The sequence below is a fragment of the Macaca fascicularis genome, chromosome 6 (assembly GCF_037993035.2).
Source record: "Macaca fascicularis isolate 582-1 chromosome 6, T2T-MFA8v1.1".
NCBI lineage: Eukaryota > Metazoa > Chordata > Mammalia > Primates > Cercopithecidae > Macaca > Macaca fascicularis.
The window spans coordinates 61,139,881-61,164,130 of NC_088380.1; the positions used below are offsets into that span (position 1 = coordinate 61,139,881).

The 24,250-nt window shown below is 41.4% G+C and overlaps 2 protein-coding genes and 1 long non-coding RNA gene across 8 annotated transcripts in view; 1 reads left to right on the plus strand and 2 right to left on the minus strand.

Annotated features, from left to right (window-relative positions):
• Nucleotides 1–10,895, minus strand: part of SLC38A9 (solute carrier family 38 member 9) — an 88,224-nt gene extending 77,329 nt beyond the window's left edge. For all 5 annotated transcript variants that reach the window (XR_001491401.4, XM_073993457.1, XM_065546275.1 and 2 more), the window contains exons 1-2: nucleotides 10,815–10,895; nucleotides 10,048–10,095 (exon numbers count right to left, since the gene is read on the minus strand). The gene's annotated coding sequence lies outside the window, so the exon portion shown is untranslated. The remainder of the gene's footprint in view (nucleotides 1–10,047; nucleotides 10,096–10,814) is intronic.
• Nucleotides 10,896–11,080: 185 nt separating this feature from the next.
• On the plus strand, nucleotides 11,081–13,285 carry LOC141406996 (uncharacterized). Of its 2 annotated transcripts, none has more exons than XR_012413667.1 (2): nucleotides 11,081–11,107; nucleotides 13,116–13,285. It is a non-coding gene; the product is annotated as an uncharacterized lncRNA (long non-coding RNA). The 2 variants fall into 2 exon arrangements; XR_012413668.1 differs by lacking the exon at nucleotides 11,081–11,107 and adding an exon at nucleotides 11,271–11,397.
• Nucleotides 13,286–22,035: 8,750 nt separating this feature from the next.
• Nucleotides 22,036–23,191, minus strand: LOC102115387 (small ubiquitin-related modifier 1-like). The gene has a single exon (XM_045393720.3). The coding sequence runs from the start codon at nucleotides 23,127–23,129 to the stop codon at nucleotides 22,824–22,826; it is 306 nt and encodes a 101-aa protein (XP_045249655.2). The 5' UTR covers nucleotides 23,130–23,191; the 3' UTR covers nucleotides 22,036–22,823.
• Nucleotides 23,192–24,250: the final 1,059 nt, after the last annotated feature.

The following is a 24,250-nucleotide window of genomic DNA, read 5'->3' on the forward strand; positions in this document are numbered from 1 at the left end:
TCCCCTGTATCTTTCACCTTCTTCTGTTTCTTGTTACTGCCCAGACTACACAACAAGTACAGTTTTATTGTTGCCATATTTGTTTAATGGACTCATATGTCCACTTTTCTTAATTTTCTAAATGTAACATTTATGAAACAGTAGGAAGAAAATAAAGTTTTTGAATCGGAAATCCTGTATCTAACACTCACTACCTGTGTAACTTGGCACTAACCATTTAATCTCCATGAAACTATCTCTGCATCTTCAAAATTAAAAAAAATTAATGTTCAAGGATTAAATGAGATTACACATATTACATTTAGCATAATTTTTTTTTTTTTTTTTTTTTTTTTTTTGAGACAGGTTCTCACTCTGTCACCCAGGCTGGAGTGCAGCGACATGACCATGGCTCACTGCGGCCATGACCTCTTGGGCTTCAGTGATCCTCCCACCTCAGTGTGCACCACCATGCCTGGCTAATTTTTTTTTTTTGGTAGAGACGGGGTTTTACTATGTTGCCCAGGCTGGTCTTGAACTCCTGATCTCAAGTCATCTTTTTGCCTCAGCTTTCCAAAATGCTAGGATTAAAGGCATGAGCCACCATGTCTGACTTCATTTAGTACTTTGTAATGGGAAAATAAATGTTCAAATGTATTATCATTCCCATCAAAAACCAAATGAAAACACTTGCTCTTTTTTTTTTTTTTAAACATAGGCAGCTTCTTGAGGTTTTTCCTTTTTTAAGTGAAAAAAATTCTTCTTCAGTAAAGAACATTTAGGCAAATGATGTCAACCTGCCACTGATTATTATGTGATACAGATGTTGGCAACATGTTCCATTTCCCAAATATGTGCATTTTCTTTTCTCTGTTGCTTTGATTTCCACTTCCCTTTTCTCTTCTGCTTTTCTGCCCAACGTTTAAGCAAGTCAAAGCTCTCTTTAACTTAGTCCTACTAAAGACAAACAAAGTTAAATAAAAATATTAAAGTAGTACCTTACAACAGTAACTTAAAAAAAAGTAAAACCAAAATACCACTATTTCCAAACAAGAAGGGCTTCATTTCTATATCTTATGAAGGGAGTGTGATGGTAAAAATGATGATCTATTTTAAGATGTGACAACTAAAATACTGAGTAATGGTAAACCCCGAACAATATATTCATTCAACAAGTTCTCAACAAGTCCCTACAATATACTGAGGTATTGAAAAACATAGAAAAAAAAATTTAAGTCATGATCCCTACCCTCAATAAAGTTAAAAAAAAATCATTTATGAAGCCTAGAGAACTCAAGTAACTTGTCCTAAATCACTTGAATAATAAAACATAGTAGGATGCTAATAACCAATTCCCATTTTCAGTTCTTCATTTCACCTTTAGCTCAAATCTACACCAACTGCTAGCCCTAGCTGTCAAATTAGCTTAGTAATAGATCAGTGCAAAATGTATTCTTTTAAGGTAAAAAGAATAAATAAGCTGACTCTTTGAGACATAGATTCATATAATGTATTATACACATTCGAAAATCTATAGCATATGCCGGGCGCGGTGGCTCAAGCCTGTAATCCCAGCACTTTGGGAGGCCGAGGCGGGCGGATCACAAGGTCAGGAGATCGAGACCACAGTGAAACCCCGTCTCTACTAAAAATACAAAAAATTAGCCGGGCGCGGTGGCGGGCGCCTGTAGTCCCAGCTACTCAGGAGGCTGAGGCAGGAGAATGGCGGGAACCCGGGAGGCGGAGCTTGCAGTGAGCCGAGATCGCGCCACTGCACTCCAGCCTGGGCAACAGCGTGAGACTCCGTCTCAAAAAAAAAAAAAAAAAAAAAAAAAAAAAAGAAAATCTATAGCATAAAAATGTTCTTGACTATAAAGTATATTATTCAATAATTGTTATGAAAATCCCACTAAGATGGGACCAACTGAGATAAAGTTACTCATTACTGTTAATTTCATTAAAATAGTTGAGAAGCAAAAAACAAAAGCCTGCTCTTTCTCTTCCTTCCTTTACATAATTAAACTGATTAACAATTCTATTGACTTGTTTGGTCTTAAGTTTTAAAATCAAAAGGCAGAATTTTTCAAAATTAACCTTCTAATTTATGACATTAAGATGCAATGAAGTTAGGATTGATGGAATCTGTTAAATTTTCTTAGTTTAAAACTATCAGATTGACTAATTAACTTGAAAAGATGATTCCCCAGATATAATAAATGAAAACATTCTATATAAATGGGCCTGGCATGGTGGCTTATTCCTGTAATCCCAGTACTTCCGGAGGCTAAGGCAGGAGGACCCTCTGAGGCCAGGAGATTCAGAGTCGAGACCAACCCTGGCAACATGGCAAGACCGTATCTCTACAAAATTTTATATATATATTAGCCAGGCATAGTGGTGCTCGCCTATAGTCCCAGCTACTCAGGAGGCTGAGGTGGGAGGACAGTTGGAGCAAGAGGGTTTGAGGTCTCAGTGAGCTATGATCATACCTCTGCAGTCCAGTCTGGGCAGAAGAGTGAGACCTTGTCTCAAAAAATAAAATACAATACAATACCAACAAAAAATATGTTTTAAATTAACCTGGGTGTAGCACCAGAATTAAAAGCTTAGGAAAGAAATAAACATACTGTAGAGAAGTTCCATTTAGAATTGTATTATAGCTTTACAGATTTTTAAAGCATTCTCTCAATTCAAAAAATTAAACATTTTAGAAGTTGAAAAGATGATTGTAAGGAAGCCAGTATCCTTTCATCAAAAAGAATAACATAGAACTTGGGAAAAACTTGTTCAGGAAACTCTAAAACACATGAAATTTTAAAAAACCAATAAGTTAGTAAGTACAAGCATTTAGAACAATGTCAACCACTTACCAAACTGTGTAAAAGTTTGCTATTATTATTTTTGAACTTAATGAAGGTTAATAAAAGTTTTATATTGTAGGGAAGAACAGCAATCTATATAATTGTTAAGAAATGTCAGAGAAAAATTTTAATATTGATAAGTAGCCAGAACCTTATCACTCCTAAATCTCCAACAACGGATAAAAGCACTTTGAGAAAGTACCGCAAAGCATTAATTTGTTTGAATTATACACACTGGGTAATTTGAGATTTAGGCTATTCTGGTGCTATCAAGTAGTATGTGGTGGTTGACAGCTCACAAGTAAGATTGCCTGGATGTGAATCTTGGCTCTGCCATTCATTAACTGTGCAACTTTGGACAACTTACTTAAATTCCCTAAGATTCACGGGTTTTGGAAATAATAAAAACACTAGTCTTACAGGGTTTCGGATGAAAATGAGATAATACATATAATGTGCCTGGTACACAGTGAATATTCAATAAACATAACTATCACTTTTTATTATGAATTTGGCTGTTTAAAACTAGAAAAATTACTCATTGGAAGGACATACAAGAAGAAACTTTTTTTAAAAGAAAAAGAAAAAATATGTATTGGCTTAATTTAGCGGCCTGAACAAAATCAGCTGACATATCTACATGCCTTTAGTGTAAAGTTAGCAAACTTAGCAAGGTAAGAAAAATAAAAAGGTTGACCTTCATATAACAGAATTATTGAACTGCCACAAACAAGATAGCACTAAAGGATATCAAAAAGACAAAACTTGGTGTCATTTATGAAGGAAAATTGAGAGAAAAAGACAAGTTAATAGAAGATAGTGGGAGACGGAACTAACATTTATTTATTGAATGCCTAATACTGGCCTAATGTTTTACATGTTATTGTTTAAATCCAACTAATCTTTAGAATTTGGGAAATGGGTATTACCTTCATATCACAGAAAGAAAGAAAAGAAAGAAAGGAAGGAAGGAAGGAAGGAGGGAAAGGGAAAGGGAAAGGGAAAGGGAAAAAAGGAAAGGAAAGGAAAGGAAAGAAATTGAAGCTCAGAGAAGTAACTTGTCCTAAATCACTAAGCTAATAAAACCATATTTGGGATTGAAACCAGGTCACTTTGATTCTAAATGCTATTTCCAGTATACTCTAATGTCTGCCTTAAAAAGGAGGAGTTAGGCTAGAAGACAAAAGAAGCATCTGAAAATCAGGTCTTCTTTGTTTAGTTTTATAAATATAAAATAATAGCTATAATGGCAAATGACCTTAAACTCTTTTTTTTTTTTTTTTTTTTTTTTGTGATGGAGTCTTGCTCTGTCACCCAGGCTGGAGTGCAGTGGTGCAATCTCAACTCACTGCAACCTCCGCCTCCCAGGTTCAAGCAATTCTCCTGCCTCAGCCTCCCAAGTAGCTGGGACTACAGATGCCCGCCACCACACCCAGCTAATTTTTTTGTGTTTTTAGTAGAGACGGGGTTTCACCATATTGGCCAGGCTGGTCTCGAACTCCTGACCTTGTGATCTGCCGGCTTCGGCCTCCCAAAGTGCTAGGATTACAGGCATGAGCCACTGCGCCCGGCTGGCCTCAAACTCTTTAAGACATAATCAAGACTAGAATGAGTGAAACTTCATGCCTGGGTATCCGGATTACACATTAAACACCATGAATCTGTTTTTCTTGAAGCAAGCTAGTTTAGGTAAATTTCTTTTGTTGAACTTTTTTGTCTCAAGGTTCAATATTTCCTTAGCCAGCAACAACCCTTCCAGTGGCAGTGAAACAAGGGAAAGGACAGAGTAGTAAAAACATATCTGCCTAAACAATGGCAGAAATATATGGCTATACTTTCTAATTTACTTTGTAAACCAATATACTCTGTAGTATTCGTTCCTAAACTAAACTGAGAATGTGGGTGAGTTTAGAGAGAGAATATCCTTTCACTTTCTGGAAATTAATACTTTACTTAAAGATTGAAAGTGAAGAAACCAGGAAAGAGGAGAAATCTAGAAAGATCCTTGGATTTCAGTGAACCTTACCAAAAAGTGAAATCAAGGTTGGGGAAAAATGTGAGGGCCACTGAGGAATTAAAATTTCCAGTTTAGTCACCTATGTGTATTTGTTCTGAGCAAATCCAAAGTTCTGTGGCATAGTAGAATTAGCTATTTATTCTAAATAAGTAGAAAACTGATGATTTTAAATAACAAATCATAAATGAGGAGTTCAAAGTCCCTGGTGCCTTTCAAAGATTTATAATATTCAAGTAAATAAGAATAACTGAAAGAAAATTGGTAATTTGCAGTTGTCTCAATTAGTCAACTAGCACGATCTCAAATTTTCAACAGCAATTTAATGCCTTCTCCTTTTTCCCCACGCAGAGCCAAGGTGGAATTTTTTTTTATTTCAATTTTTTAATTTTTAATTTTTTTTGTAGATGGTACAAGTTTTATCACAACAGAAACAACTATACTTGTTGCTCCTGAGAATTTTAGGTGACTACAGATATGCTTTTCTTTCTTTCTTTCTCTCTCTCTCTCTCTCTTTCTTTCTTTCTTTTCTTTCCTTCTTTCTTTTGAGACAGGGTCTCACTTTGTCACCCAGGCTGGAGTGCAGTGGCACAATCTGGGCTTGCTGCAACCTCCTCCCGCCAGGCTCAAGCTGTCCTCCCACCTCAGCCTCCCAAGTAGCTGTGACCCCAGTTGTGCGCCACTATGTTGCCCAGCCTAGCCTCAAGTAATCTTCTTGCCTCAGCCTCCCAAAGTACCAAAGTGCTGGGATTATAGGCATGAGCCACCATGCCTAGTCTTAAAGTTTTTTTGAATGTCTTGATGAGAAGTATAAAATATTCTGAAGTTTGATGAATTACGTTGAGAGGTGAATTAGAGTTCCATAGCAAATATCACATAGGTGATAATGCAGAATAGTTTATCAATGATTAACTAAAATGCTAAATACTTCTATAACATTAATTTGTCAGACATAACATTGATATAATTTGCGCTAAATATACAAGATGACATAAACAGACATGCTCCAGCCTGGCCAACATGGTGAAACCCTGTCTCTACTAAAAATACAAAAATTAGCCAGGAGTGGTGGCATACGCCTGTAGTCCCAGCTACATGGGAGGCTGAGGTAGCAGAATTGCTTGAACCTGGAAGGCAGAGGTTGCAGAGCAAGACTCTGTCTCAAACAATACAAAACAAAACAAAACCAAACCCAGACATAATCACTTTAACATCTCACTCAATCTCTGAGTTTTAAAACAAAGTCCCAGATACAAGACCACTAAGTCAAACCTAAGTCATTAAATGAGTCTGTAATTGTTTAAGATTGGTTTTAGTATGGAGTTCTGCTATGATTTGAATGTTTGTGTCCCCTCCAAAATTAGTATGTTGAAACTTAATTGCCAATGTTACAGTATTAAGAGGTAGACCCTTTTGGAGGTAATTATGTCAGGAGGGCAGAACTCTTATGAATGGAGTGGGTTGAAGGGAACTAGCTAGACCCCTTTTGTCTTTCCATCCCTTCCCCCATGTGAGGACACAGCATCAAGGCACCATCTTGGAAGCAGAGACCAGATCCTCACTAAACATCTTGATTGGTACTTTCAACATTTTTTTTTTTTTTTTTTTTTTTTTTGAGACGGAGTCTCACTCTGCCGCCCAGGCTGGAGTGCAGTGGCCGGATCTCAGCTCACTGCAGGCTCTGCCTCCCGGGTTCACGCAATTCTCCTGCCTCAGCCTCCCCAGTAGCTGGGACTACAGGCGCCCGCCACCTCGCCCGGCTAGTTTTTTGTATTTTTTAGTAGAGACGGGGTTTCACCGTGTCAGCCAGGATGGTCTCGATCTCCTGACCTCGTGATCCGCCCGCCTCGGCCTCCCAAAGTGCTGGGATTACAGGCTTGAGCCAGGTACTTTCAACTTTTATTTAAAATGTTGGTGACTGAGCCAGGTATGGTGGCTCATGCCTGTAATCTCAGCTACTCGGGAGGCTGAGGTGAGAGAAGTGCTTGAGCCCAGGAGTTCGAGATTGTAGCGAACTACAGTGGCACCACTGCATTCCAGCCCAGGTGACAGAAGGAGACTCTGTCTCTAAAAGAACCAAAAATGTAGTGCCTGGACTGAAGCACTTCTCTCCATAAAAAGGACATAGAGAGTAATCAAAGAAAACTGGTATAACATTATTTTAAAAAGTTATTGACTGTGATTATTGGTGTATCTCAAAGAATATCAGCTCTTTCTATACTAGGCTCAGAAATGTCTTTTCACAATTCTTTGCAAAAACAAATCTATAGTATCTATGCCAAGATGCTAGCATCAATCTGTAATAGAATACACTAGCTTGTGCTCAAATAAATGTGACTATGGACCCACATACAACTATTATATATGTTCTTTCTCAGAGACTAAAAATGAGTATTACTGAATACTTCTGTGTATATTATAGAGTTTCAGATACTACATTTATGCTCAGAGTACTAGGCTAGGGGTTGACATATTTTTTTCTGTAAAGGGTCTGATAATAAATATTTAGGCTTTTTGAGGCATATAGTTTCTGCAGTTACTCAATTCTACCTGTTGAAAGGCAACTAAGTGTGCATGGCTGTGTTCCAATAGAACTTTATGAAAAAAATATATCTGTCAGCAGACCAAATTTGGTCATAGTTTACTTACCTCTGTAGTATGCCAACATAAAAGCAAATGGAATCACACCACAAAAAAGGCACCCTGGTGGAAGCAGTTATGCTATGTATATCAGTTATGCTATGTATATATGTTTTCTTCCGTATTAGTCTGTAACAGCTATAAACTCCAATAACAAACTTACCTAAATTGCTTCCTGATGAATCATGTACTGGTTAGCCGATAGGATCTATAATGCTCCTATTCTGATGTGACAGTTGGAACATGCTTCCAACCTGATCAATAAATGCTTCAAAAGGCATTAAATTTGACAGTGCTGGAAGATAGTGTGGTCTCACAAAGAAATTACCAAAGCAATGCTATGGTACCAAAGAATCTCTCCTTCTACACTGGAAACACTAAATGTTCTCAAGTTATATTTAAGTGATAAGAAAGAAAGAACCCTAGCAAAGGACAGAAATTTAAGTATGCTATAAAATGCAGGCCTGGTAGACATTTTTAACCTCTAAGTGATTTTTTTTTTTTAACTTTTATGCCCATATATACTTTTTAAAAAAATACCATATAGGTCCAGTGTGGTGGCTCATGCCTGTAATCCCAACGCTTCGGGAGACTGAAGCAGGCGGATTGCTTGAACCCAGGAGTTCAAGGTTACAGTGAGCTATGATAGTGCCACTGCACTAAAGCTTGAGTATCAGAGCAAAAAGAACCCCAAAAAGAAAAAAAAATACTAAACAATACTATTTTAATTTGTAGTTCAGGTTGGTATTCCATCCTCCTATGCTGAGTTACCCTTTATTGTAAATATTAAGGGTATTACAAAATCACAATTAAAAGTATATTATTTTATGTATGTAACTGAAATATATAGTATTTAAGATTGTGATTGGACATCTAAGGCTAACTGGCTGGCCACGTGTCTCACGCCTGTAATCCCAGCACTTTGGGAGGCCGAGTCAGGCGGATCACGAGGTCAGGAGATTGAGACCATCCTGGCCAACATGGTGAAACCCCGTCTCTACCAAAATACAAAAAAAAAAATTAGCCGGGTGTGGTGGCGTGTGCCTGTAGTCCCAGCTACTTGGGAGGCTGAGGCAGAGGAATCGCTTGAACTCAGGAGGCAGAGGTTGCAGTGAGCCGAGATCGCGCCACTGCACTCCAGCCTGGCAACAGAGCGAGACTCCATCTCAAAAAAAAAAAAAAGAAAAGAAAAGAAAAGAAAAGAAATCTAAGTCTAGCTGTTCTCAGAGGTCTAGGGGAAGGAAAGGTAAATTTTATTTTCTTAGAAACAAAGAAACTATAGATGACAACTTTTTTTTTTTTTTTTTTGGACAGGGTCTCGCTCTGTGGCTCAGGCTGGAGTGCAGTGGTGCAATCTTGGCTCACTGCAACCTCTGCCTGCCAGGCTCAAGTGATTCTCCTGCCTCAGCCTCCCAAGTAGCTGGGATTACAGATGAGAGGCACACCACCACGCCTGGATGATTTTTGTATTTTTAGTAGAGACAGGGTATAACCATGTTCGCCAGGCTGGTCTTGAACTCCTAACCTCAAATGATCCGTCCACTTCAGCCTCCCAAAAGTGTTGGGATTACAGGTGTTAGCTACCACAATCGGCCCAACCTTCTATCTTAACATGAAGTTTGTAGTTGTTTACGAGGCAGAGAGATTTTTCTTAAGTTAGGACATGGGTTATTTTGACCTATTGAAACATTTTTTTTTTGTTTGTTTGTTTTTTTTTTTTTTTTGAGACAGAGTCTCACTCTGTCACCAGGCTGGAGTGCAGTGTGGCACGATCTCGGCTCACTGCAACCTCCGCCTCCCAGGTTCAAGAGATTCTCCTGCCTTAGCCTCGTGAGTAGCTGGGACTACAGGCATGCGCCACCACACCTGGCTAGTTTTGGTATTTTTTTTAGTAGAGACTGGGTTTTACCATATTGGCCAGGACAGTCTTGATCTCATGACCTCGTGATGTGCCTGCCTCAGCCCCCCAAAGTGCTGGGATTACAGGTGTGAGCCACCGCGCCCGGCCAAAACGTTTTTAAAAAACCTTTCTCCTCAGCAGCTGCCTGCTATCCTACATATGTCAGATCTTTGTCATGTCTGAAAATATTAAAAAGAAAAAAGGGGCCGGGCGCGGTGGCCCACGCCTGTAATCGCAGCACTTTGGGAGGCCAAGGCGGGAGGATCATTGAGATCAGGAGTTCAAGACCAGGCTGGCCAACATGGTGAAACCCCATTTCTACTAAAAATACAAAAATTATTGGGGCGTGGTGGCGGGCAGCTGTAATCCTAGCTACTCAGGAGGCTGAGGCACGAGAATCGCTTGAACCAGGGAGGCGGAGCTTGCAGTGAGCCAAGATCGCTCCACTGCACTCCAGCCTGGGCGATAGAGCGAGACTCTGTGTGTGTGGGCGGGGGAGGGGGGGGGAGGGGAGAAAAGAAAAAAGAAAACAAAGTGGAGGTACAACTTATAGTGTGCTGATCTACGAGGGGGACGGAGCTCGGCAATGGATAAGACACTGCCCGGGAGTCATAACAATTAGGTTTTAGTCAAGTTTGCCATTAAATGGTTACCTGGTGTTGAGTGGGTTTCTCCAACTCGGTGGACTTCAGTTTCCTTCTCTGTAAAATGAGGAGAATGCGCTTGACTAGCTGCTCTCAAACCCCTCTTCCAGCTCTACTATGCTGACATGTCAAGCTACCCACTATCGACACACTCATTCTCACAACTGAGTCGTGTGAAAAGCGTGGCGAGGGCTTACCAGTCATGGCCCTCACCCCATCTGTGGTCCTAGCTCAAGGCCTAAAGGGGGTTCCTCCCTCATGTTCCCCCCTAGATCTCCCCAACTCGGGATGGAGAAAGGTGCTCCTAGCCATGATCGCGCCACCTCACTCAAGCCCAAGCGACGGAGGGAGACCCTGTCTCAAGAGAGAGAAAGAAGGGTGCTCCCATTCCTACAAGCTCCCCAATTCTCCTGCTCCCTCCTTCTCTCACCCGAGGGTCAGGGTGTTCATTTACCCTAACCCTATCTTTTCCCTAAGGCTCCAGCTGACACCGACTCCCACATACACTCGGATTCCCTCAGACCCCGAGGGACTCCTGACTTCCTTTCACTGAGCCCTTGAGGAGCGCGCGCAGTGCCTCCGGAGCAGTCTCCGCGGCTCCAGACTTTGGCCTCCCCGATCCCCAAAAGAAGCTACGGTTCTGACGCGCTACATTGAAGAACTATCCCAGGTGACAGCCGGCTTCGCCCCAACCTCAACCCTTCCCGCCGCCTTCCCTCGGATACCTCCCCACCTCCCCGAGAGGCGAGTATGCTAGACGTGGGAACGTGATCTACCTGAGCAGGCCGAGCCTTCAACCTTGGAGAACTAGACGAGAAGATGAAGACTCCCTTCCCAAATTCTCACAATTTGCGACCGCGGGACTCCCAGTCCAAACAGGAAGCGGCAACAGACTAGGCCGCGGGGGCCGGCGGGGGTTGGAGTTCTGAATGCGCCAAGCCGGCGGTCGCTGTCAAACCTCTCGCCGCTACGGACTACAACTCCCAGAGGGCTCTGCGACGGCCAGCACGCCCATCACCGCAGGGCCCAGCCCCAAGGCTTCAGGAGACTGGGCAGCCGACCCGCCTAGGTAGGCAAGTCTGGTCGGAACTGCAGTCCGGAGTTTGCTCCAGTTCCTTGTCCCGGCTGGAGGCCGGGAGGGATAGTAGAAGGAATGCGATCTCTTGCCATTCATAGAGCCCCGGAGGCCACGTGAGAAAACGCTGATGCGGCACCTCCATCGAGGGATCACCCCTCTTTTGGGCTTTCCAGGCGCGTGTTGTGTGATCTAGTTACGTCCTTGGACCCTACAGACGCAAAGGGAAGCTGGTTTGAAAAACTGTTGAGTTGGCATGCTCCCTCCGTCGTCTAGATATTTGGGTTTGTTTTTTAAAACTGTGTTTGCAAGTTAGTCTCTAGGCTAAAAGCGGCTTTACAAGGATTTTAGAGGCCCACCCCACATACCCAGCAATTTTCCCCAAAACCTCCCCAAGTAAACATACAGTCTAAGTAAAATTAATGTGTTTGTTATGAAAATCAGTTCAAGGTCAGTCCCTGAAAAGCATGTGGCAACCCTAAGCTCTTCTTTTTTTTTTTTTTTTTTTTTTTGAGACGGAGTCTGGCTCTGTTGCCCAGGCTGGAGTGCAGTGGCCGGATCTCAGCTCACTGCAAGCCCCGCCTCCCGGGTTCACGCCATTCTCCTGCCTCAGCCTCCCGAGTAGCTGCGAGTACAGGCGCCCGCCACCTCGCCCGGCTAATTTTTTTTTTTTGTATTTTAGTAGAGACGGGGTTTCACCGTGTTAGCCAGGATGGTCTCGATCTCCTGAACTCGTGATTCGCCCGTCTCGGCCTCCCAAAGTGCTGGGATTACAGGCTTGAGCCACCGCGCCCGGCCTAGCTCTTCTTACAAAGGAAGCCAGTAGCTCTTTTTGTTTCTTTTTCTTTTTTCTGTTTAAACCAGAAAAAAAACAGTGTCTGTAATGCCAGAAAAAAACTCAAAATTTAGGCCGGCTCCGTGGCTTATGCCTGTAATCCCAGCATTTTGGGAGGTTGAGGTGGGAGAATCACTTGAGGCCACTTGAGTTGGAGACCAGTCTGGGCAACATAGGGAGACCCCATCTCTACAAAAGAATTCAAAAAATTAACTAGGGAGGGTGGCACCTGCCTGTAGTCAAGCTTACTTGGGAGGCTGAGGCAGGAGGATCGTTTGAGGCCAGGAGTTAAGGCGGCAGTGGGCTGTGATGGTGCCACTGCACTGTAGCCTGGATGACAGAGCAAGACCCTGTCTCAAAAACAAAACGAAACAAAACAAAAAACCTAAACTTGAAAATTCAAATTTAGACTGGGCACGGTGGCTTACACCTGTAATTGCAGCACTTTGGGAGGCTGAGGAGGGCAGATCACAAGGTCAGGAGTTTGAGATCAGCCTGACCAACATGGTGAAACCCGTCTCTACTAAAAATACAAAAATTAGCCAGGCATGGTGGCGGGTGCCTGTAATCCCAGCTACTCTGGAGGCTGAGGCAGAAGAATCGCTTGAACCCAGGAGGCAGAGGTTGCAATGGGCTGAGTTTGTGCCACTGCGCTCTGGCATGGGAGACAGAATAAAAATTCAAATTTAACAAATAGCTAACATTGAATGCCAAGAATTTTACGTGTATATCTTTTTAAGTCTTTACCACAGTTCTGGAAATGATAATATCTCTTTAAGTCTTTATCACAGCTCTAGAAATGTATATTTTTCCTGTCTTACAGATAAGGAAATAGTCCCAGAGAATTTAAGTGCCTTGTACAATGCCAAACAACTACTAAGTGGCAGAGGATCTGGAATTCGTGCTAAGATCTTATCCCAAAGCCTGTGTGCTCTCAAACATTGCATCTGTTATGGAGGGCTTGACAAATGCAAGGCAAACGATTTAATGAATGTTGTCTTTCAGGGAGATAAAAGTTGTTTTGCTGATGGTATTATTGTTCAAAAACTTTTTGAACTGCTCTTTGGCCCTGCCTTCAAGTCAGGGCCAGTCAAGTAACACAAGTCAGTAATACATTCTTTTGGTAGTTTCAGTGATAGCAAGCTTTCTTTTTTCTCTGCATTCCAGGCTGAGAAAATAATTTCAAGCAAGGCTGGGAAACACAAAAGTAAATAGTATGAAATTATGTCAGCAAAAAATGGGAAAAAAGTAGGGAACTAAAAAATGAATAAGCTGGCAAAACTGTCAGAAGCACCTTTTTTGGAAACTCTGAAACTGATTTAAAAAAAAAAAAACAACCTCACAAAAGCCAGGAGAACATGTAATGAAGAAAAAACTGCTGAATTTTTGTAAGAGTTCTGTGGTCATCTACTTTTCAAGCTGGCAGTGGCCTTTAAGATGGCAGCCACATTCCTGGTGTGGGTTGCTGGCACCAGAGGGAGCACTATGGACCTTATCCTCAAGGAATTGTAGGTGTGTTTTGACCTCTCTGATGGTTTCCTGAAGGTTCAACTCAAGGGCTTGCCTTTGTTTCACCTGCCTCAGAGCTTCCTCAGGGCTCAGGCAGCTTCCCAGGCAGTGTTTGTCAAAAACATTAGAGGCAAACAGCCAGTGTCACAGAAAGCATGGTATGAAAGCCAGGGCAAGCAATAAACAGACAAAAATCCTGGGAAGGAAGAGGCTGGAGAAGGAGATACTTGGGGGAATAAGGGCTTTGGAAAGCTTCATTTTTTTCTGGGGAATCTAGAAGGCCATCGGCATGCCCTGGTCTGGATGCATACTCAGAAAAAACCTAAGAACACTGTAAACTCTCACCTCTGACTGACCTTTAGTCTTAATGCAAGCAGGAAGTGAAGGCTAAGGCGGCATTGTAAACTACTTATTTGAGCATTGAAGGGGTGCTGCAACACATAGCTAATTGGCAAAGACTGGGAGTGTTTTCTCGCTTTGGGCTTTTATCTTTTTATTTTTTGGTTCCAGACTTTTAATAAAAGAAATAAACAACAATAACAAACCCTGGTAGGGAGTGGGAGGAACAGATACCCAGAATTATCACATTATAAACAAAACGTCCAATTTTCAACAACAAAAAATTATGCAGCATGCAAAGAAACAAGAAGGTATGGCTTATTTACAAGGAAAAAATTTTTAAAGAACATTCCTTTGGGAAGCCCAGACATTGTCAATTGCCTTCAGTGTGCTCAAAGAACAAAGAAAATAATAGACAATAACTAAAGGAAACCAGGAAAAGTGAATTGTTCAATAAATAGAGGTTACTGTTAAAGAGGTAGAAATTATAAAAAGAAACCAAATAGAGTTGCTGGAGTTGAAAAGCACAATAGTTGAAATATAATGTTCACTGGAGGGGTTCAATAGTGGATTTGAGCAGGCAGAAGAAAGATTGGGGAATTTGAAGATATATCAAGAGTATACAGTTTGAGGAACAGAAAGAAAAAATAAGAAAAATGAACAAGACCTGTAAGGATTGTGGGACACCATCAAGCAAACATTTGCATAGTGGGAATTCCAAAAGGAGAGGAGAAAAGAAAGGAGTGTAAAGAATATTTGAAGATATAATAGCTGAAAAATTACCAAATTTAATGAAAGACAGGAATCTACACATCTAAGAAGCTCAATGAACTTCAGGGTGGATAAACTGAAAGGCATCTACACCAAGACAAATTGTGATTAAATTGTTAAAAGACAAAAACAAAGAATTTTGACAACAGCAAGAGAGAAATGGCTGGTCATGTATAAGGAATCTTCATTAAGAGTAACAGTAGACTTATCATCAGAAACCATGGAGCTCAGAAGGCAGTGGAATGACATAAGTGCTGCAAATAAAAGCCAAAAAAGAATCATGAATCTGGCAAAAGTATCCTTAAAAAATGAAGGAGACGGCCGGGCGCGGTGGCTCACGCCTGTAATCCCAGCACTTTGGGAGGCCAAGGCGGGCGGATCACAAGGTCAGGAGATCGAGACCACGGTGAAACCCCGTCTCTACTAAAAATACAAAAAATTAGCTGGGCGCGGTTGTGGGCGCCTGTAGTCCCAGCTACTCGGGAGGCTGAGGCAGGAGAATGGCGTGAACCCGGGAGGCGGAGCTTGCAGTGAGCCGAGATCGCACCACTGCACTCCAGCCTGGGCAACAGAGCGAGACTCCGTCTCAAAAAAAAAAAAAAAAAAAAATGAAGGAGAAATAAATATGTTCCTAGAACAACAAAAAAGGAGGGAGTTCATAACTACAAGGAATACTAAAGGAAGTCCTTCAGCCTGAAAAGAGGCTAGGAGAGAGTAACTCAAAGCCATATGAAGAAATAGAGAACATCAGTAAAGATAACTACATAGGTGAAATTAAAAGTAAGTAGTTTTCTATTTTTGGGTTTGTAATTCCTCTTTTTTAAGAAAAAGGATTTAAAAAATAAATGCATAAAAGAATAATCATAAATCTATATTAATGAGCACATAATATATAAAGATGTAATTTTAGACAGTGCTACCCTAATAGTTGAAGAATTCAACACCTTGCATTCCATAAAGGCCCAGATAGAAGATCAACAAAAAAGTTGAAGTCTCAAACAACACATAAACCAACTAGCTCTAACAGACATTTATATGACACCACCGCTTCCCAAGAACAGCAAAGTGTATGATATGGTTTGGCTCTGTGTCTCCACCCATATCTCATCTTGAATTGTACTCCTATAGTTCCCACGTGTTTTGGGAGGGACCTGGTGGGAGATAACTGAATCATGGGGGCAGTTTTCCCCATACTGTTCTTGTGGTAGTAAGTCTCATGAGATCTGATGGTTTTATAAGGGGTTTCTACTTTTGCTTCTCTCTCATTCTCTCTTTGCCTGCCATCATCTGCATGAGATGTGACTTGCTCCTCCTTGCCTTCTGCCATGATTAGGAGGCCTCCCCAGCCATGTGGAACTGTAAGTCCAATTAAACCTCTTTCTTTTGTAAATTGCCCAGTCACAGATATGTCTATATCAGCAGTGTGAAAATAGACTCAATACAGTAAATTGGCACCAGTGGAGTGGGGCGCTGCTGAAAAGATACCTGAAAATGTGGAAGCAACTTTGGAACTGGGTAACAGGCAGAGGCTGGAACAGTTTGGAGGGCTCAGAAGAAGACAGGAAAATGTGGGAAAGTTTGGAACTTCCTAGAGACTTGTTGAATGGTTTTAACCAAAAGCCTGATAGCGATGTGGACATAAGGTCCAGGCTGAGGTGGTCTTAGATGGAGATAAGGAACTTGTTGGGAACTGGAGCGAAGGTGACTTTTGTTATGTTTTAGCAAAGAGACCGGTGGCATTTTGACCCTGCCGTAGAGATTTGTGGAACTTTGGACTTGAGAGAGATGATTTAGGGTATCTGGCAGAAGAAATTTCTAAGCAGCAAAGCATTCAAGAGGTGACTTGGATGCTGTTAAAAGCATTCAGTTTTATAAGGGAAGCAGAGCACAAAAGTTTGGAAAATTTGTAGCCTGACAATGCAATGGAAAAGAAAATCCCATTTTCTGAGGAGAAATTCAAACTGGCTGCAGACATTTGCATAGGTAACAAGGAGCAGAATGTTAATCCCCAAGACAATGGGGAAAATGTATCCAGGGCATGTCAGAGGCCTTCATGGCAGCCCTTCCCATCACAGGCCCAAGGCCTTGGAGAAAACAGTTTTGTGGGCCGGGCCCAGGGTCCCCATGCTGTGTGCAGTATAGGGACTTGGTGCCCTGCATCCCAGCCACTCCTTCTGGAGCGGCGACTAAAAGGGGCCAAGGTACAGCTCAGGCTGTGGCTTCAGCGGGTGGAAACCCTAAGCCTTGGCAGCTTCCATGTGGTACTGAGCCTGCGGGTGCACAGATGTCAAATATTGAGGTTTGGGAACCTCTACCTAGATTTCAGAGGATGTATGGAAACACCTGGATGCCCAGGCAAAAGTTTGCTGCAGGGGCGGGGGTGCTCATGTAGAACCTCTGCCAAGGCAGTGTGGAAGGGAAATGTGGAGTGAGGGCCCCCACACAGACTCCCTACTGGGGCGCTGCCTAGTGGAGCTGTGAGAAGAGAGCTACCATCTTCCAGACCCCAGAATGGTAGATCCACCTGCAGCTTGCATCATGTGCCTGAAAAAGCCACAGACACTCAATGCCAGACCATGAAAGCAGCTGGGAGGAAGGCTGTACCCTGAAAAGCCACAGGGGTGGAGCTGCCCAAGACTATGGGAACCTACCTCTTGCATCAGCATGACCTAGATGTGAGACATGGAGTCAAAGGAGATAATTTTGGACCTTTAAAATTTGACTTCCCTGCTGGATTTTGAACTTTCATGGGGCCTGTGGCCCCTTTGTTTTGGCCAATTTCTTCCATGTGGAACAGCTGTATTTACCCAATGCTTGCACCCCCATTGTATGTAGGAAGTAAATAACTTGCTTTTGATTTTATAGGCTCATAGGTGGAAGGGACTTGCCTTGTCTCAGATGAGACTTTTATTTTTTTTAAGATAGTGTCTCACTCTGTCACCCAGGCTGGAGTGCAGTGGCATGATCTCAGCTCACTGCTGCAACCTCCACCTCCTGGTCTCAAGTGATTCTTCTGCCTCAGCTTCCTAAGTAGCTGGAAATACAGGCGCCCACCACTACACCTGGCTAATTTTTGTATTTTTAGTAGAGATAGGGTTTCACCTTGTTGGTCAGGCTGGTCTTGAACTCTTGACCTCAGGTGATCCCCCCACCTCAGCCTCCCAAAGTGCTGGGATTAGAGACATGAGCCACTGCGCCCAGCCAAACACCCCAATTTGAAGAGAAAAGACAACTAACAGAGAGACCAGTTCTAAGATGCCCAGATGTTTGAATTATTAGACAGAGATTTTAAAGTAGCTATTTAAACTAAGTCAAGGATGTAAAGGGAAATAAGATCACAATGATGAAAAAGTAGGAAATATTAGCAGAGAACTAAAAACCAGATGTATATACACATACAAAAAATCCCTGAAAATTTTAATATCTGAACTTTAAAATTCACCTTTTTAGTGAATAGGCTTAACAGCAGAATGGAAGTGACAGAAAAGAGTCAGTAAACTTGCAGATAAATCAACAGAAATTATATAATCTGAACAACAGTGAAGTAAATAGTTGGAAAAAATAGCCTCAGGGACTCTTTTTGATATGGGACAATATCAAAAGTTCGAACATAAATGAAATTATTTTCCTAGAAAATGAGGAGAGAGAGAATATTTGATGAAATAAAAACTGGGAAATTCCCCTAATGTTGTGAAAAATAAAACAGCAGATTCAAGAAGGTTAAGGAAACACAATAAGATTAATTGGGGGGACAGCCGGGGCCTGTGGCTCATGCCTGTAATCCCAGCACTTTGGGAGGCTGAGGCGGGTGGATCACCTGAGGTCAGGAGTTTGAAACCAGCCTGGCCCACATGGTGAAACCCCATACAACCTAATATAAAAAATTGGCCGGGCATGATGGTGCATGTCTGTAATCCCAGCTACTCAGGAGGCTGAGACAGGAGAATCACTTGAACCCAGGAGGCAGAGGTTGCAGTGAGACAAGATTGTACCACTGCACTATAGCCTGGGTGACAGAGTGAGACTCTGTCTCAAAAAAATAAATAAATAAAAATAAAAGCTGGGAAATTCCCCTAATGTTGTGAAAAATAAAACTTCAGATTCAAGAAGGTTAATGAAACACGGTAAGTTTAATTGGGGGGACAGCGGGGGCCCTGTGGCTCACACCTGTAATCCTAGCACTTTGGGAAGCCGAGGTGGGTGGATTACTTGAGGCCAGCAGCTCGAGACCAGCCTGGCCAACATGGTGAAACCCATCTCTACTAAAAATACAAAAATTAACTAGGCCTGGTGGCACACAACTGTAGTCCCAGCTACTCGGGAGGCTGAGGCAGGAGAATTGCTTGAACCCGGGAGACAGAGGTTGCAGAGAGCCAAGATTGCACCACTGCATTCCAGCCTGAGCAATAGAGCAAGACTCTGCCCCAACAAATAAAATAAATAAAATAGAATAAAATAAAATGTAATTTAATTTTAAAAAAAGATTAATAGAGGGAAAAATTTGAGTGCCACACTTTTTCTCCAATCATTTCCTTCCTCTAACAAAATCTACCTGTTTAATGGTAATTTTTGTCTGACTAAGCAGGCATAGAGTTTTTTGTTTTTGTTTTTGTTTTTTATTTAGCAATATAGGTTGTAAATATATAAAAGTATAAAATACAAGTTGTAAAAAACTTTATGCCTGCTTGTTAAGAGGAAAATTCGTATTTATTTAGCAATAAATATAAGTTGTAAAAAACTCTGTGTGTAAAAAACTCTGTGCCTGCTTAGTTGGACAAAACTCAGTCCCCAAGTCTGCCCCGCACCTCACCACACCAGTTTGAGTTGATTTAGACACCCTAATCTACTACAAGTGAATTGGAATGACATGGTCTCTTCCAAGAAGGAACTAATATTCAAGTCAAGGAGAAACACAATAATAATAACAATTAAAAGTGAACATTTTATTTAATAAATAGATGTTATGGTAAGTTCTGTTACATAAGTAAACTGGGTGCCATTGTACAGTATAATGCTTTGAGGGTACTACTTTAAATCAAAAAGTCAGAAAAGGATACTGGAGTAGTTTAGATGAGAGATGATAACCACTAAACTACATTAGTGACAGTGGGGAACAGATAAATGAGCATTCAACGTATAAGATATGAGCATATTCAAGATAGAGAAAAGCGAGATAGAATTGACAGATTTTACTACCTGAATGTGGGGAGTGATGGATATTGAGGAGTAAAGAATAGGATTCCCAGGTTTGGGGCTTGCACAAGTCTATGAATGGTAGTATCCTTCATTGAGATTGAGAATAAAGAGGGAAAACATTGGGAGGAGAGGTTGAGAGGATGAATTCAGCATTGGAAATGCTGAGTGAAGAGCAGCTGTAAAACATCTGATTGTAGGTATCTAGTGGGCTGCTGGGTGGCAAGATGTGGAACTCTACATTTGAGAGTTACCAACATTGCAAGGGGTCACTGTAGCTTTCTTTAGGGAACTGAGATAGCTACTCTTATTTGCCCAGTAAACATTTCCCTTTCTTCTGATAGTAGACCCTTCTCCCTTGGTCTTAGCCAGGCCTCGTCATTCTATGTCATCCTCCCATATGGGGAACATGACTCAAAAGGCAAATCAGAGTCTTTCCCTAGAGTTGGTCTGTAGACAGGAAGAGAAAGAAAATTCTTCCCGGAGTTGCTTATTTGTTCACCAGATGGCTAAACTAGATGAACGTGATTCTGGGGCTGACGGTAGTCATCATTTTCACTGCAGCGTAAAGAGAACCTGTCTTTAGAGCAAAGACATCTCTGCTTAATGCATGGAGATAGAGTGACTAGAGCAGTGGCACTAAGTCTAGAACTGAGGTCTTGGTTCCTATAACTCTGATCTTCATTCTGTATTCTTTCAAGATAAATCTCCTTCACTGTTTTTTTTTTTTTCTTAAAGTGAGTTGAATAAGGTTTGTTACTGTTTGGGAGAAACTCTCAAAGTATGTTTTTCCTCTGCTCTCAAGCTACCATGACAACAATCATCAACACAGAAAAAGTCTTCTGTGACCAAGTGTGTGAGGGTTTCTCCCCACCACCAAGCAAGCAATGAATTCTGCAGTGGACACCAACTGGGAGTCCTCCAATCAATTCTGATACTGGAGATAGCAACAGATTCCACAGGCTGAGGACTCAGTGCCCAAGATTGCCCCCAACCTCACCACACCAGTTGCAAGTCCAGGCCTCTGGAACTTCTGGTGGACTAGCTTCAAGTTGGGGTTCCCGTGACCCCCTCTCTGGGTTCAATTAATTTGCTGGAGTGGCTCACAGAACTCAAAGAAACACTTACTTATATGTACTGTTTTATCATGAAGGATATTACAAAGGATACAAATGAAGACATGTATAGGGTGAGGTATAGGGGAAGGGGCATGGAGCTTCAATGTACCCCCTGGGTGCACCACCCTCCAGGAACCTCCACATGTGCAGGTATCCAGGAGCTCTCTGATCCCTCTCATTTTGGGTTTTTATGGAGGCTTCATTGCATAGGCATGATTGACAACTGTGTAGAAATGTGACTAGACAAGAAAATATGATTTAAACCCAGCAAGGCTTGTCTTTTCAGACTTTTCTTGGCCTCTCTGTGTTGTATTCTTTCCTCTAAGGTGTGGGGTAGGGCGCTCTCTGGATTAAGGGTCTTTTGACCCACAATCAGATTACAGTCTTGGCTTGGGCAGGTAAAAGGAGGACGGGAGAAAGAAAGAGAGATTCTATTTCCTAAGGCCTTAAGTGCCCCAACATTATAACAATGACTATGAGAGATAGGGGTCAGGAACCATGGACAAAAAACCAGTATATATCATAACATCATAGCCACTAAAACTTTGTTTTTGTTTGTTTGAGACAGGATCTCACTCTGTCACCCAGGCTGGAGTGCAGTGGCATGATCACAGCTCACTGCAGCCTCTACCTCCCAGGTGCAAGAGATCCTCCCTACTCAGCTTCCTGACTAGCTGGGATTACAGGTGTACACCACCACAACTGCCTAATTTTTAAATTTTTTGTAGAGACGAGGTTTCCCTATGTTGCTTAGGCTGGTCTCCAACTCCTAACCTCAAGTGACCCCTCTCATCTCAGCCTACAGAAGTGCTGGGATTACTGCAGGTGCCATTGTAGCCAGAGGCCCTAAAACATTTTTGATTAATACACGTGTGCACTGAGAGAAGATAAAATCACTCAAGACAAAGAAAGGATGGGGCCAGGAATTGAGAACAAATTCCCAAAAAAACCCAACATTTAAGGACTAGGTAGAGATTCCCTGTATCTATCACTTATAGATGTTGCCTTATCTGTGTTATCACAGATATACAGATATCACTTATCTGTGTTGCCCAGGCTGGCCTCAAACTCCTGAGCTCAAGGGATCCTCCTGCCTCAGCTTCCTAATTAGCTGAGATGATAGGTGTGTATTACTGTGCCTGGCAACTCAGTATGTATTTCTTTCTTTTTTTTTTATGATTTTTACAAATATTATTTATTTTAATGAAGCTGGTACAGACAATGTCCATTTAAAACCCATATCCCAGGCCAAAAAGTACAAATAAAATCAAAAAGAGCAGTGTTCTGTTGTATTCATTTCTGCATGTATAGCTTTATTAATTGCTAATGAAAATTAGAACTTTTCTGGGATCTTCTGACATGATTTTAAAAAAATCTTAAAATGCCTTTTCTTCGGTGAAGCCATCTTTGGAGTTAGTCATTACTCTCACCTTATCTGTCATCTTGACTTCAACCTGATAATCCTCTTCTTTTGGTCCAGACCCTCAAATTTTAAAAGTAGCTTCAAGTTAAAGAAAGGTCATTTTTCCACAGTTCAGTTCTCTGAAAAACTTCCATCTCCCACTGAAAGTCACAGTCCAGGAGTGAAGCAATCACATGCTAGAACATCAGGGCCAATTGGAAAGTCATTATGAACACTTGCATTGGTCAATCTTATTTATCACCACAAACCTGAAAATGCAATGTCCTGAAAAAGGTGGCCTCTCTGTGCACACGTAATTTTTAAAAAGGAGAGGGTAATATGAAGGGGACTGAGGCTTGATCACCAAAAATCAGCACAATGAAAACAAACAATAATGAATAATGAGCACTAGAATTCAAATTACCAGATGTTTCAAAGAGATGGGTGCCAGTTTTCAATTCTGTTTTGAACACCACATTACAAAAGAACTATTTTTAAAAATAAAAAAGGATTGAGGGAAAAGAAAAAAAATAAAAATAATATCTAAACTGTTGAATGACCCCCCGTTTGTTCCTGATAAACTTCAATCACATCTTCTTCCTCCATTCCCAGTTCTTTTGGAGTATGATTATCAGCAATTCTCTGACTCTCAAAGAGAAACCTGAGTGAATTCATTGGAACGCCCTGTCTTTGACAGTATGATTCTTTGAGTTTCTCGAGATGCGTTGTCATTTTCACTTTGAAGTGAATCTCACTGCTATCTTGTCCAATGACTTTGAGTTTAATATATTCACCTTCCTTCTTATCCCCCAAGTCCTCAGTTAAAGGTTTTGCCTCCTGGTCAGACATGACGACGGTGGTTTCACCCGGGGGTCTCCGCACAGCAGTGGCCTCGGGTAGGCAGAACCTCCCTCAGTATGTATTTCTAAAAGATAAAGACTCTTTTAAGGCCGGGTGCAGTGGCTCATGCCTGTAATCCCAGCACGTTGGGAGGCTGAGGCAGATAGATCCCTTGAGTCCAGGAGTTCAAGAAGAGCCTGGGCAACATGGAGAAACCCTGTTTCTACAAAAAATACAAAAACTAGCTGGGCATGTTGATGTACACCTGTAGTCCCAGCTACTTGAGAGGCTGAGATGGGAGGATCACCTGAGCCCAGGGAGGTTGAGGCGCAGTGAGATTGCACTATTGCAGTCCAGCCTGGGTGACACAGTGAGACCCTGTCTCAAAACAACAACAAAAGACTCATCTAAAAAATTATAACCACAATATAATTATCATACTAAAACATTATTTACTTAGTATCATTTAGTATCATGAATTTACAAATTCTTGAATTGTATTGTAATTTAATTCAGTTGGTTTGAGTTAGGATCCAAACAAGATTCACACATTGCAATTAGTTATGTTTCTTATATCCCCTTTAGTCCTAAGTTAACCACCTCTTTTTTACCTTTACATTTTTTTTTAAAGAAACTGAAGTATTTTTTCCAGTAAAATTTCTTGTAGTCTAGATTTTGCTGATTATATCCTTGCAATGTTATTTAACATTCTCTATTCCCTCTAATTGCTGTAGGCTGGTAGTTAAGTCTGGATAGTTGAACAATTGATCATATTCACACTTGATTTTTTAAAATCAAGCCTTTATAGATGGTATTTTGTACTTCTATTGTAACACTTTGGGAAGCACACGATTTCTGGGGGTCTTTCTTTTGTGAGATTAAGGCTGTTCAGTGGGCTCAAATATTGTCTATAACAAAGTTCCTCATCTGCTTTCCACCTAATTGTTTCAGCAGCCATTGATGATCATCCACTAGATCAGAAGTTCATGGCACCTTTAGTGTCTGAATAATTTTTTCTCAGTTCCCATAGGTCAAAAGAAGTACCTAACATTTCTGTTTATTAAGTAGTTAGGGTCAAACAAATTAATATTAGGTTGATGCAAAAGTAATTATGGTTTTTGCTATTACTT

Coding starts and splice junctions, on each gene's coding strand:
- LOC102115387 (XM_045393720.3), bottom strand. CDS start 23,129: ATGTCTGACCAGGAGGCAAAACCTTTAACTGAGGACTTGGGGGATAAG.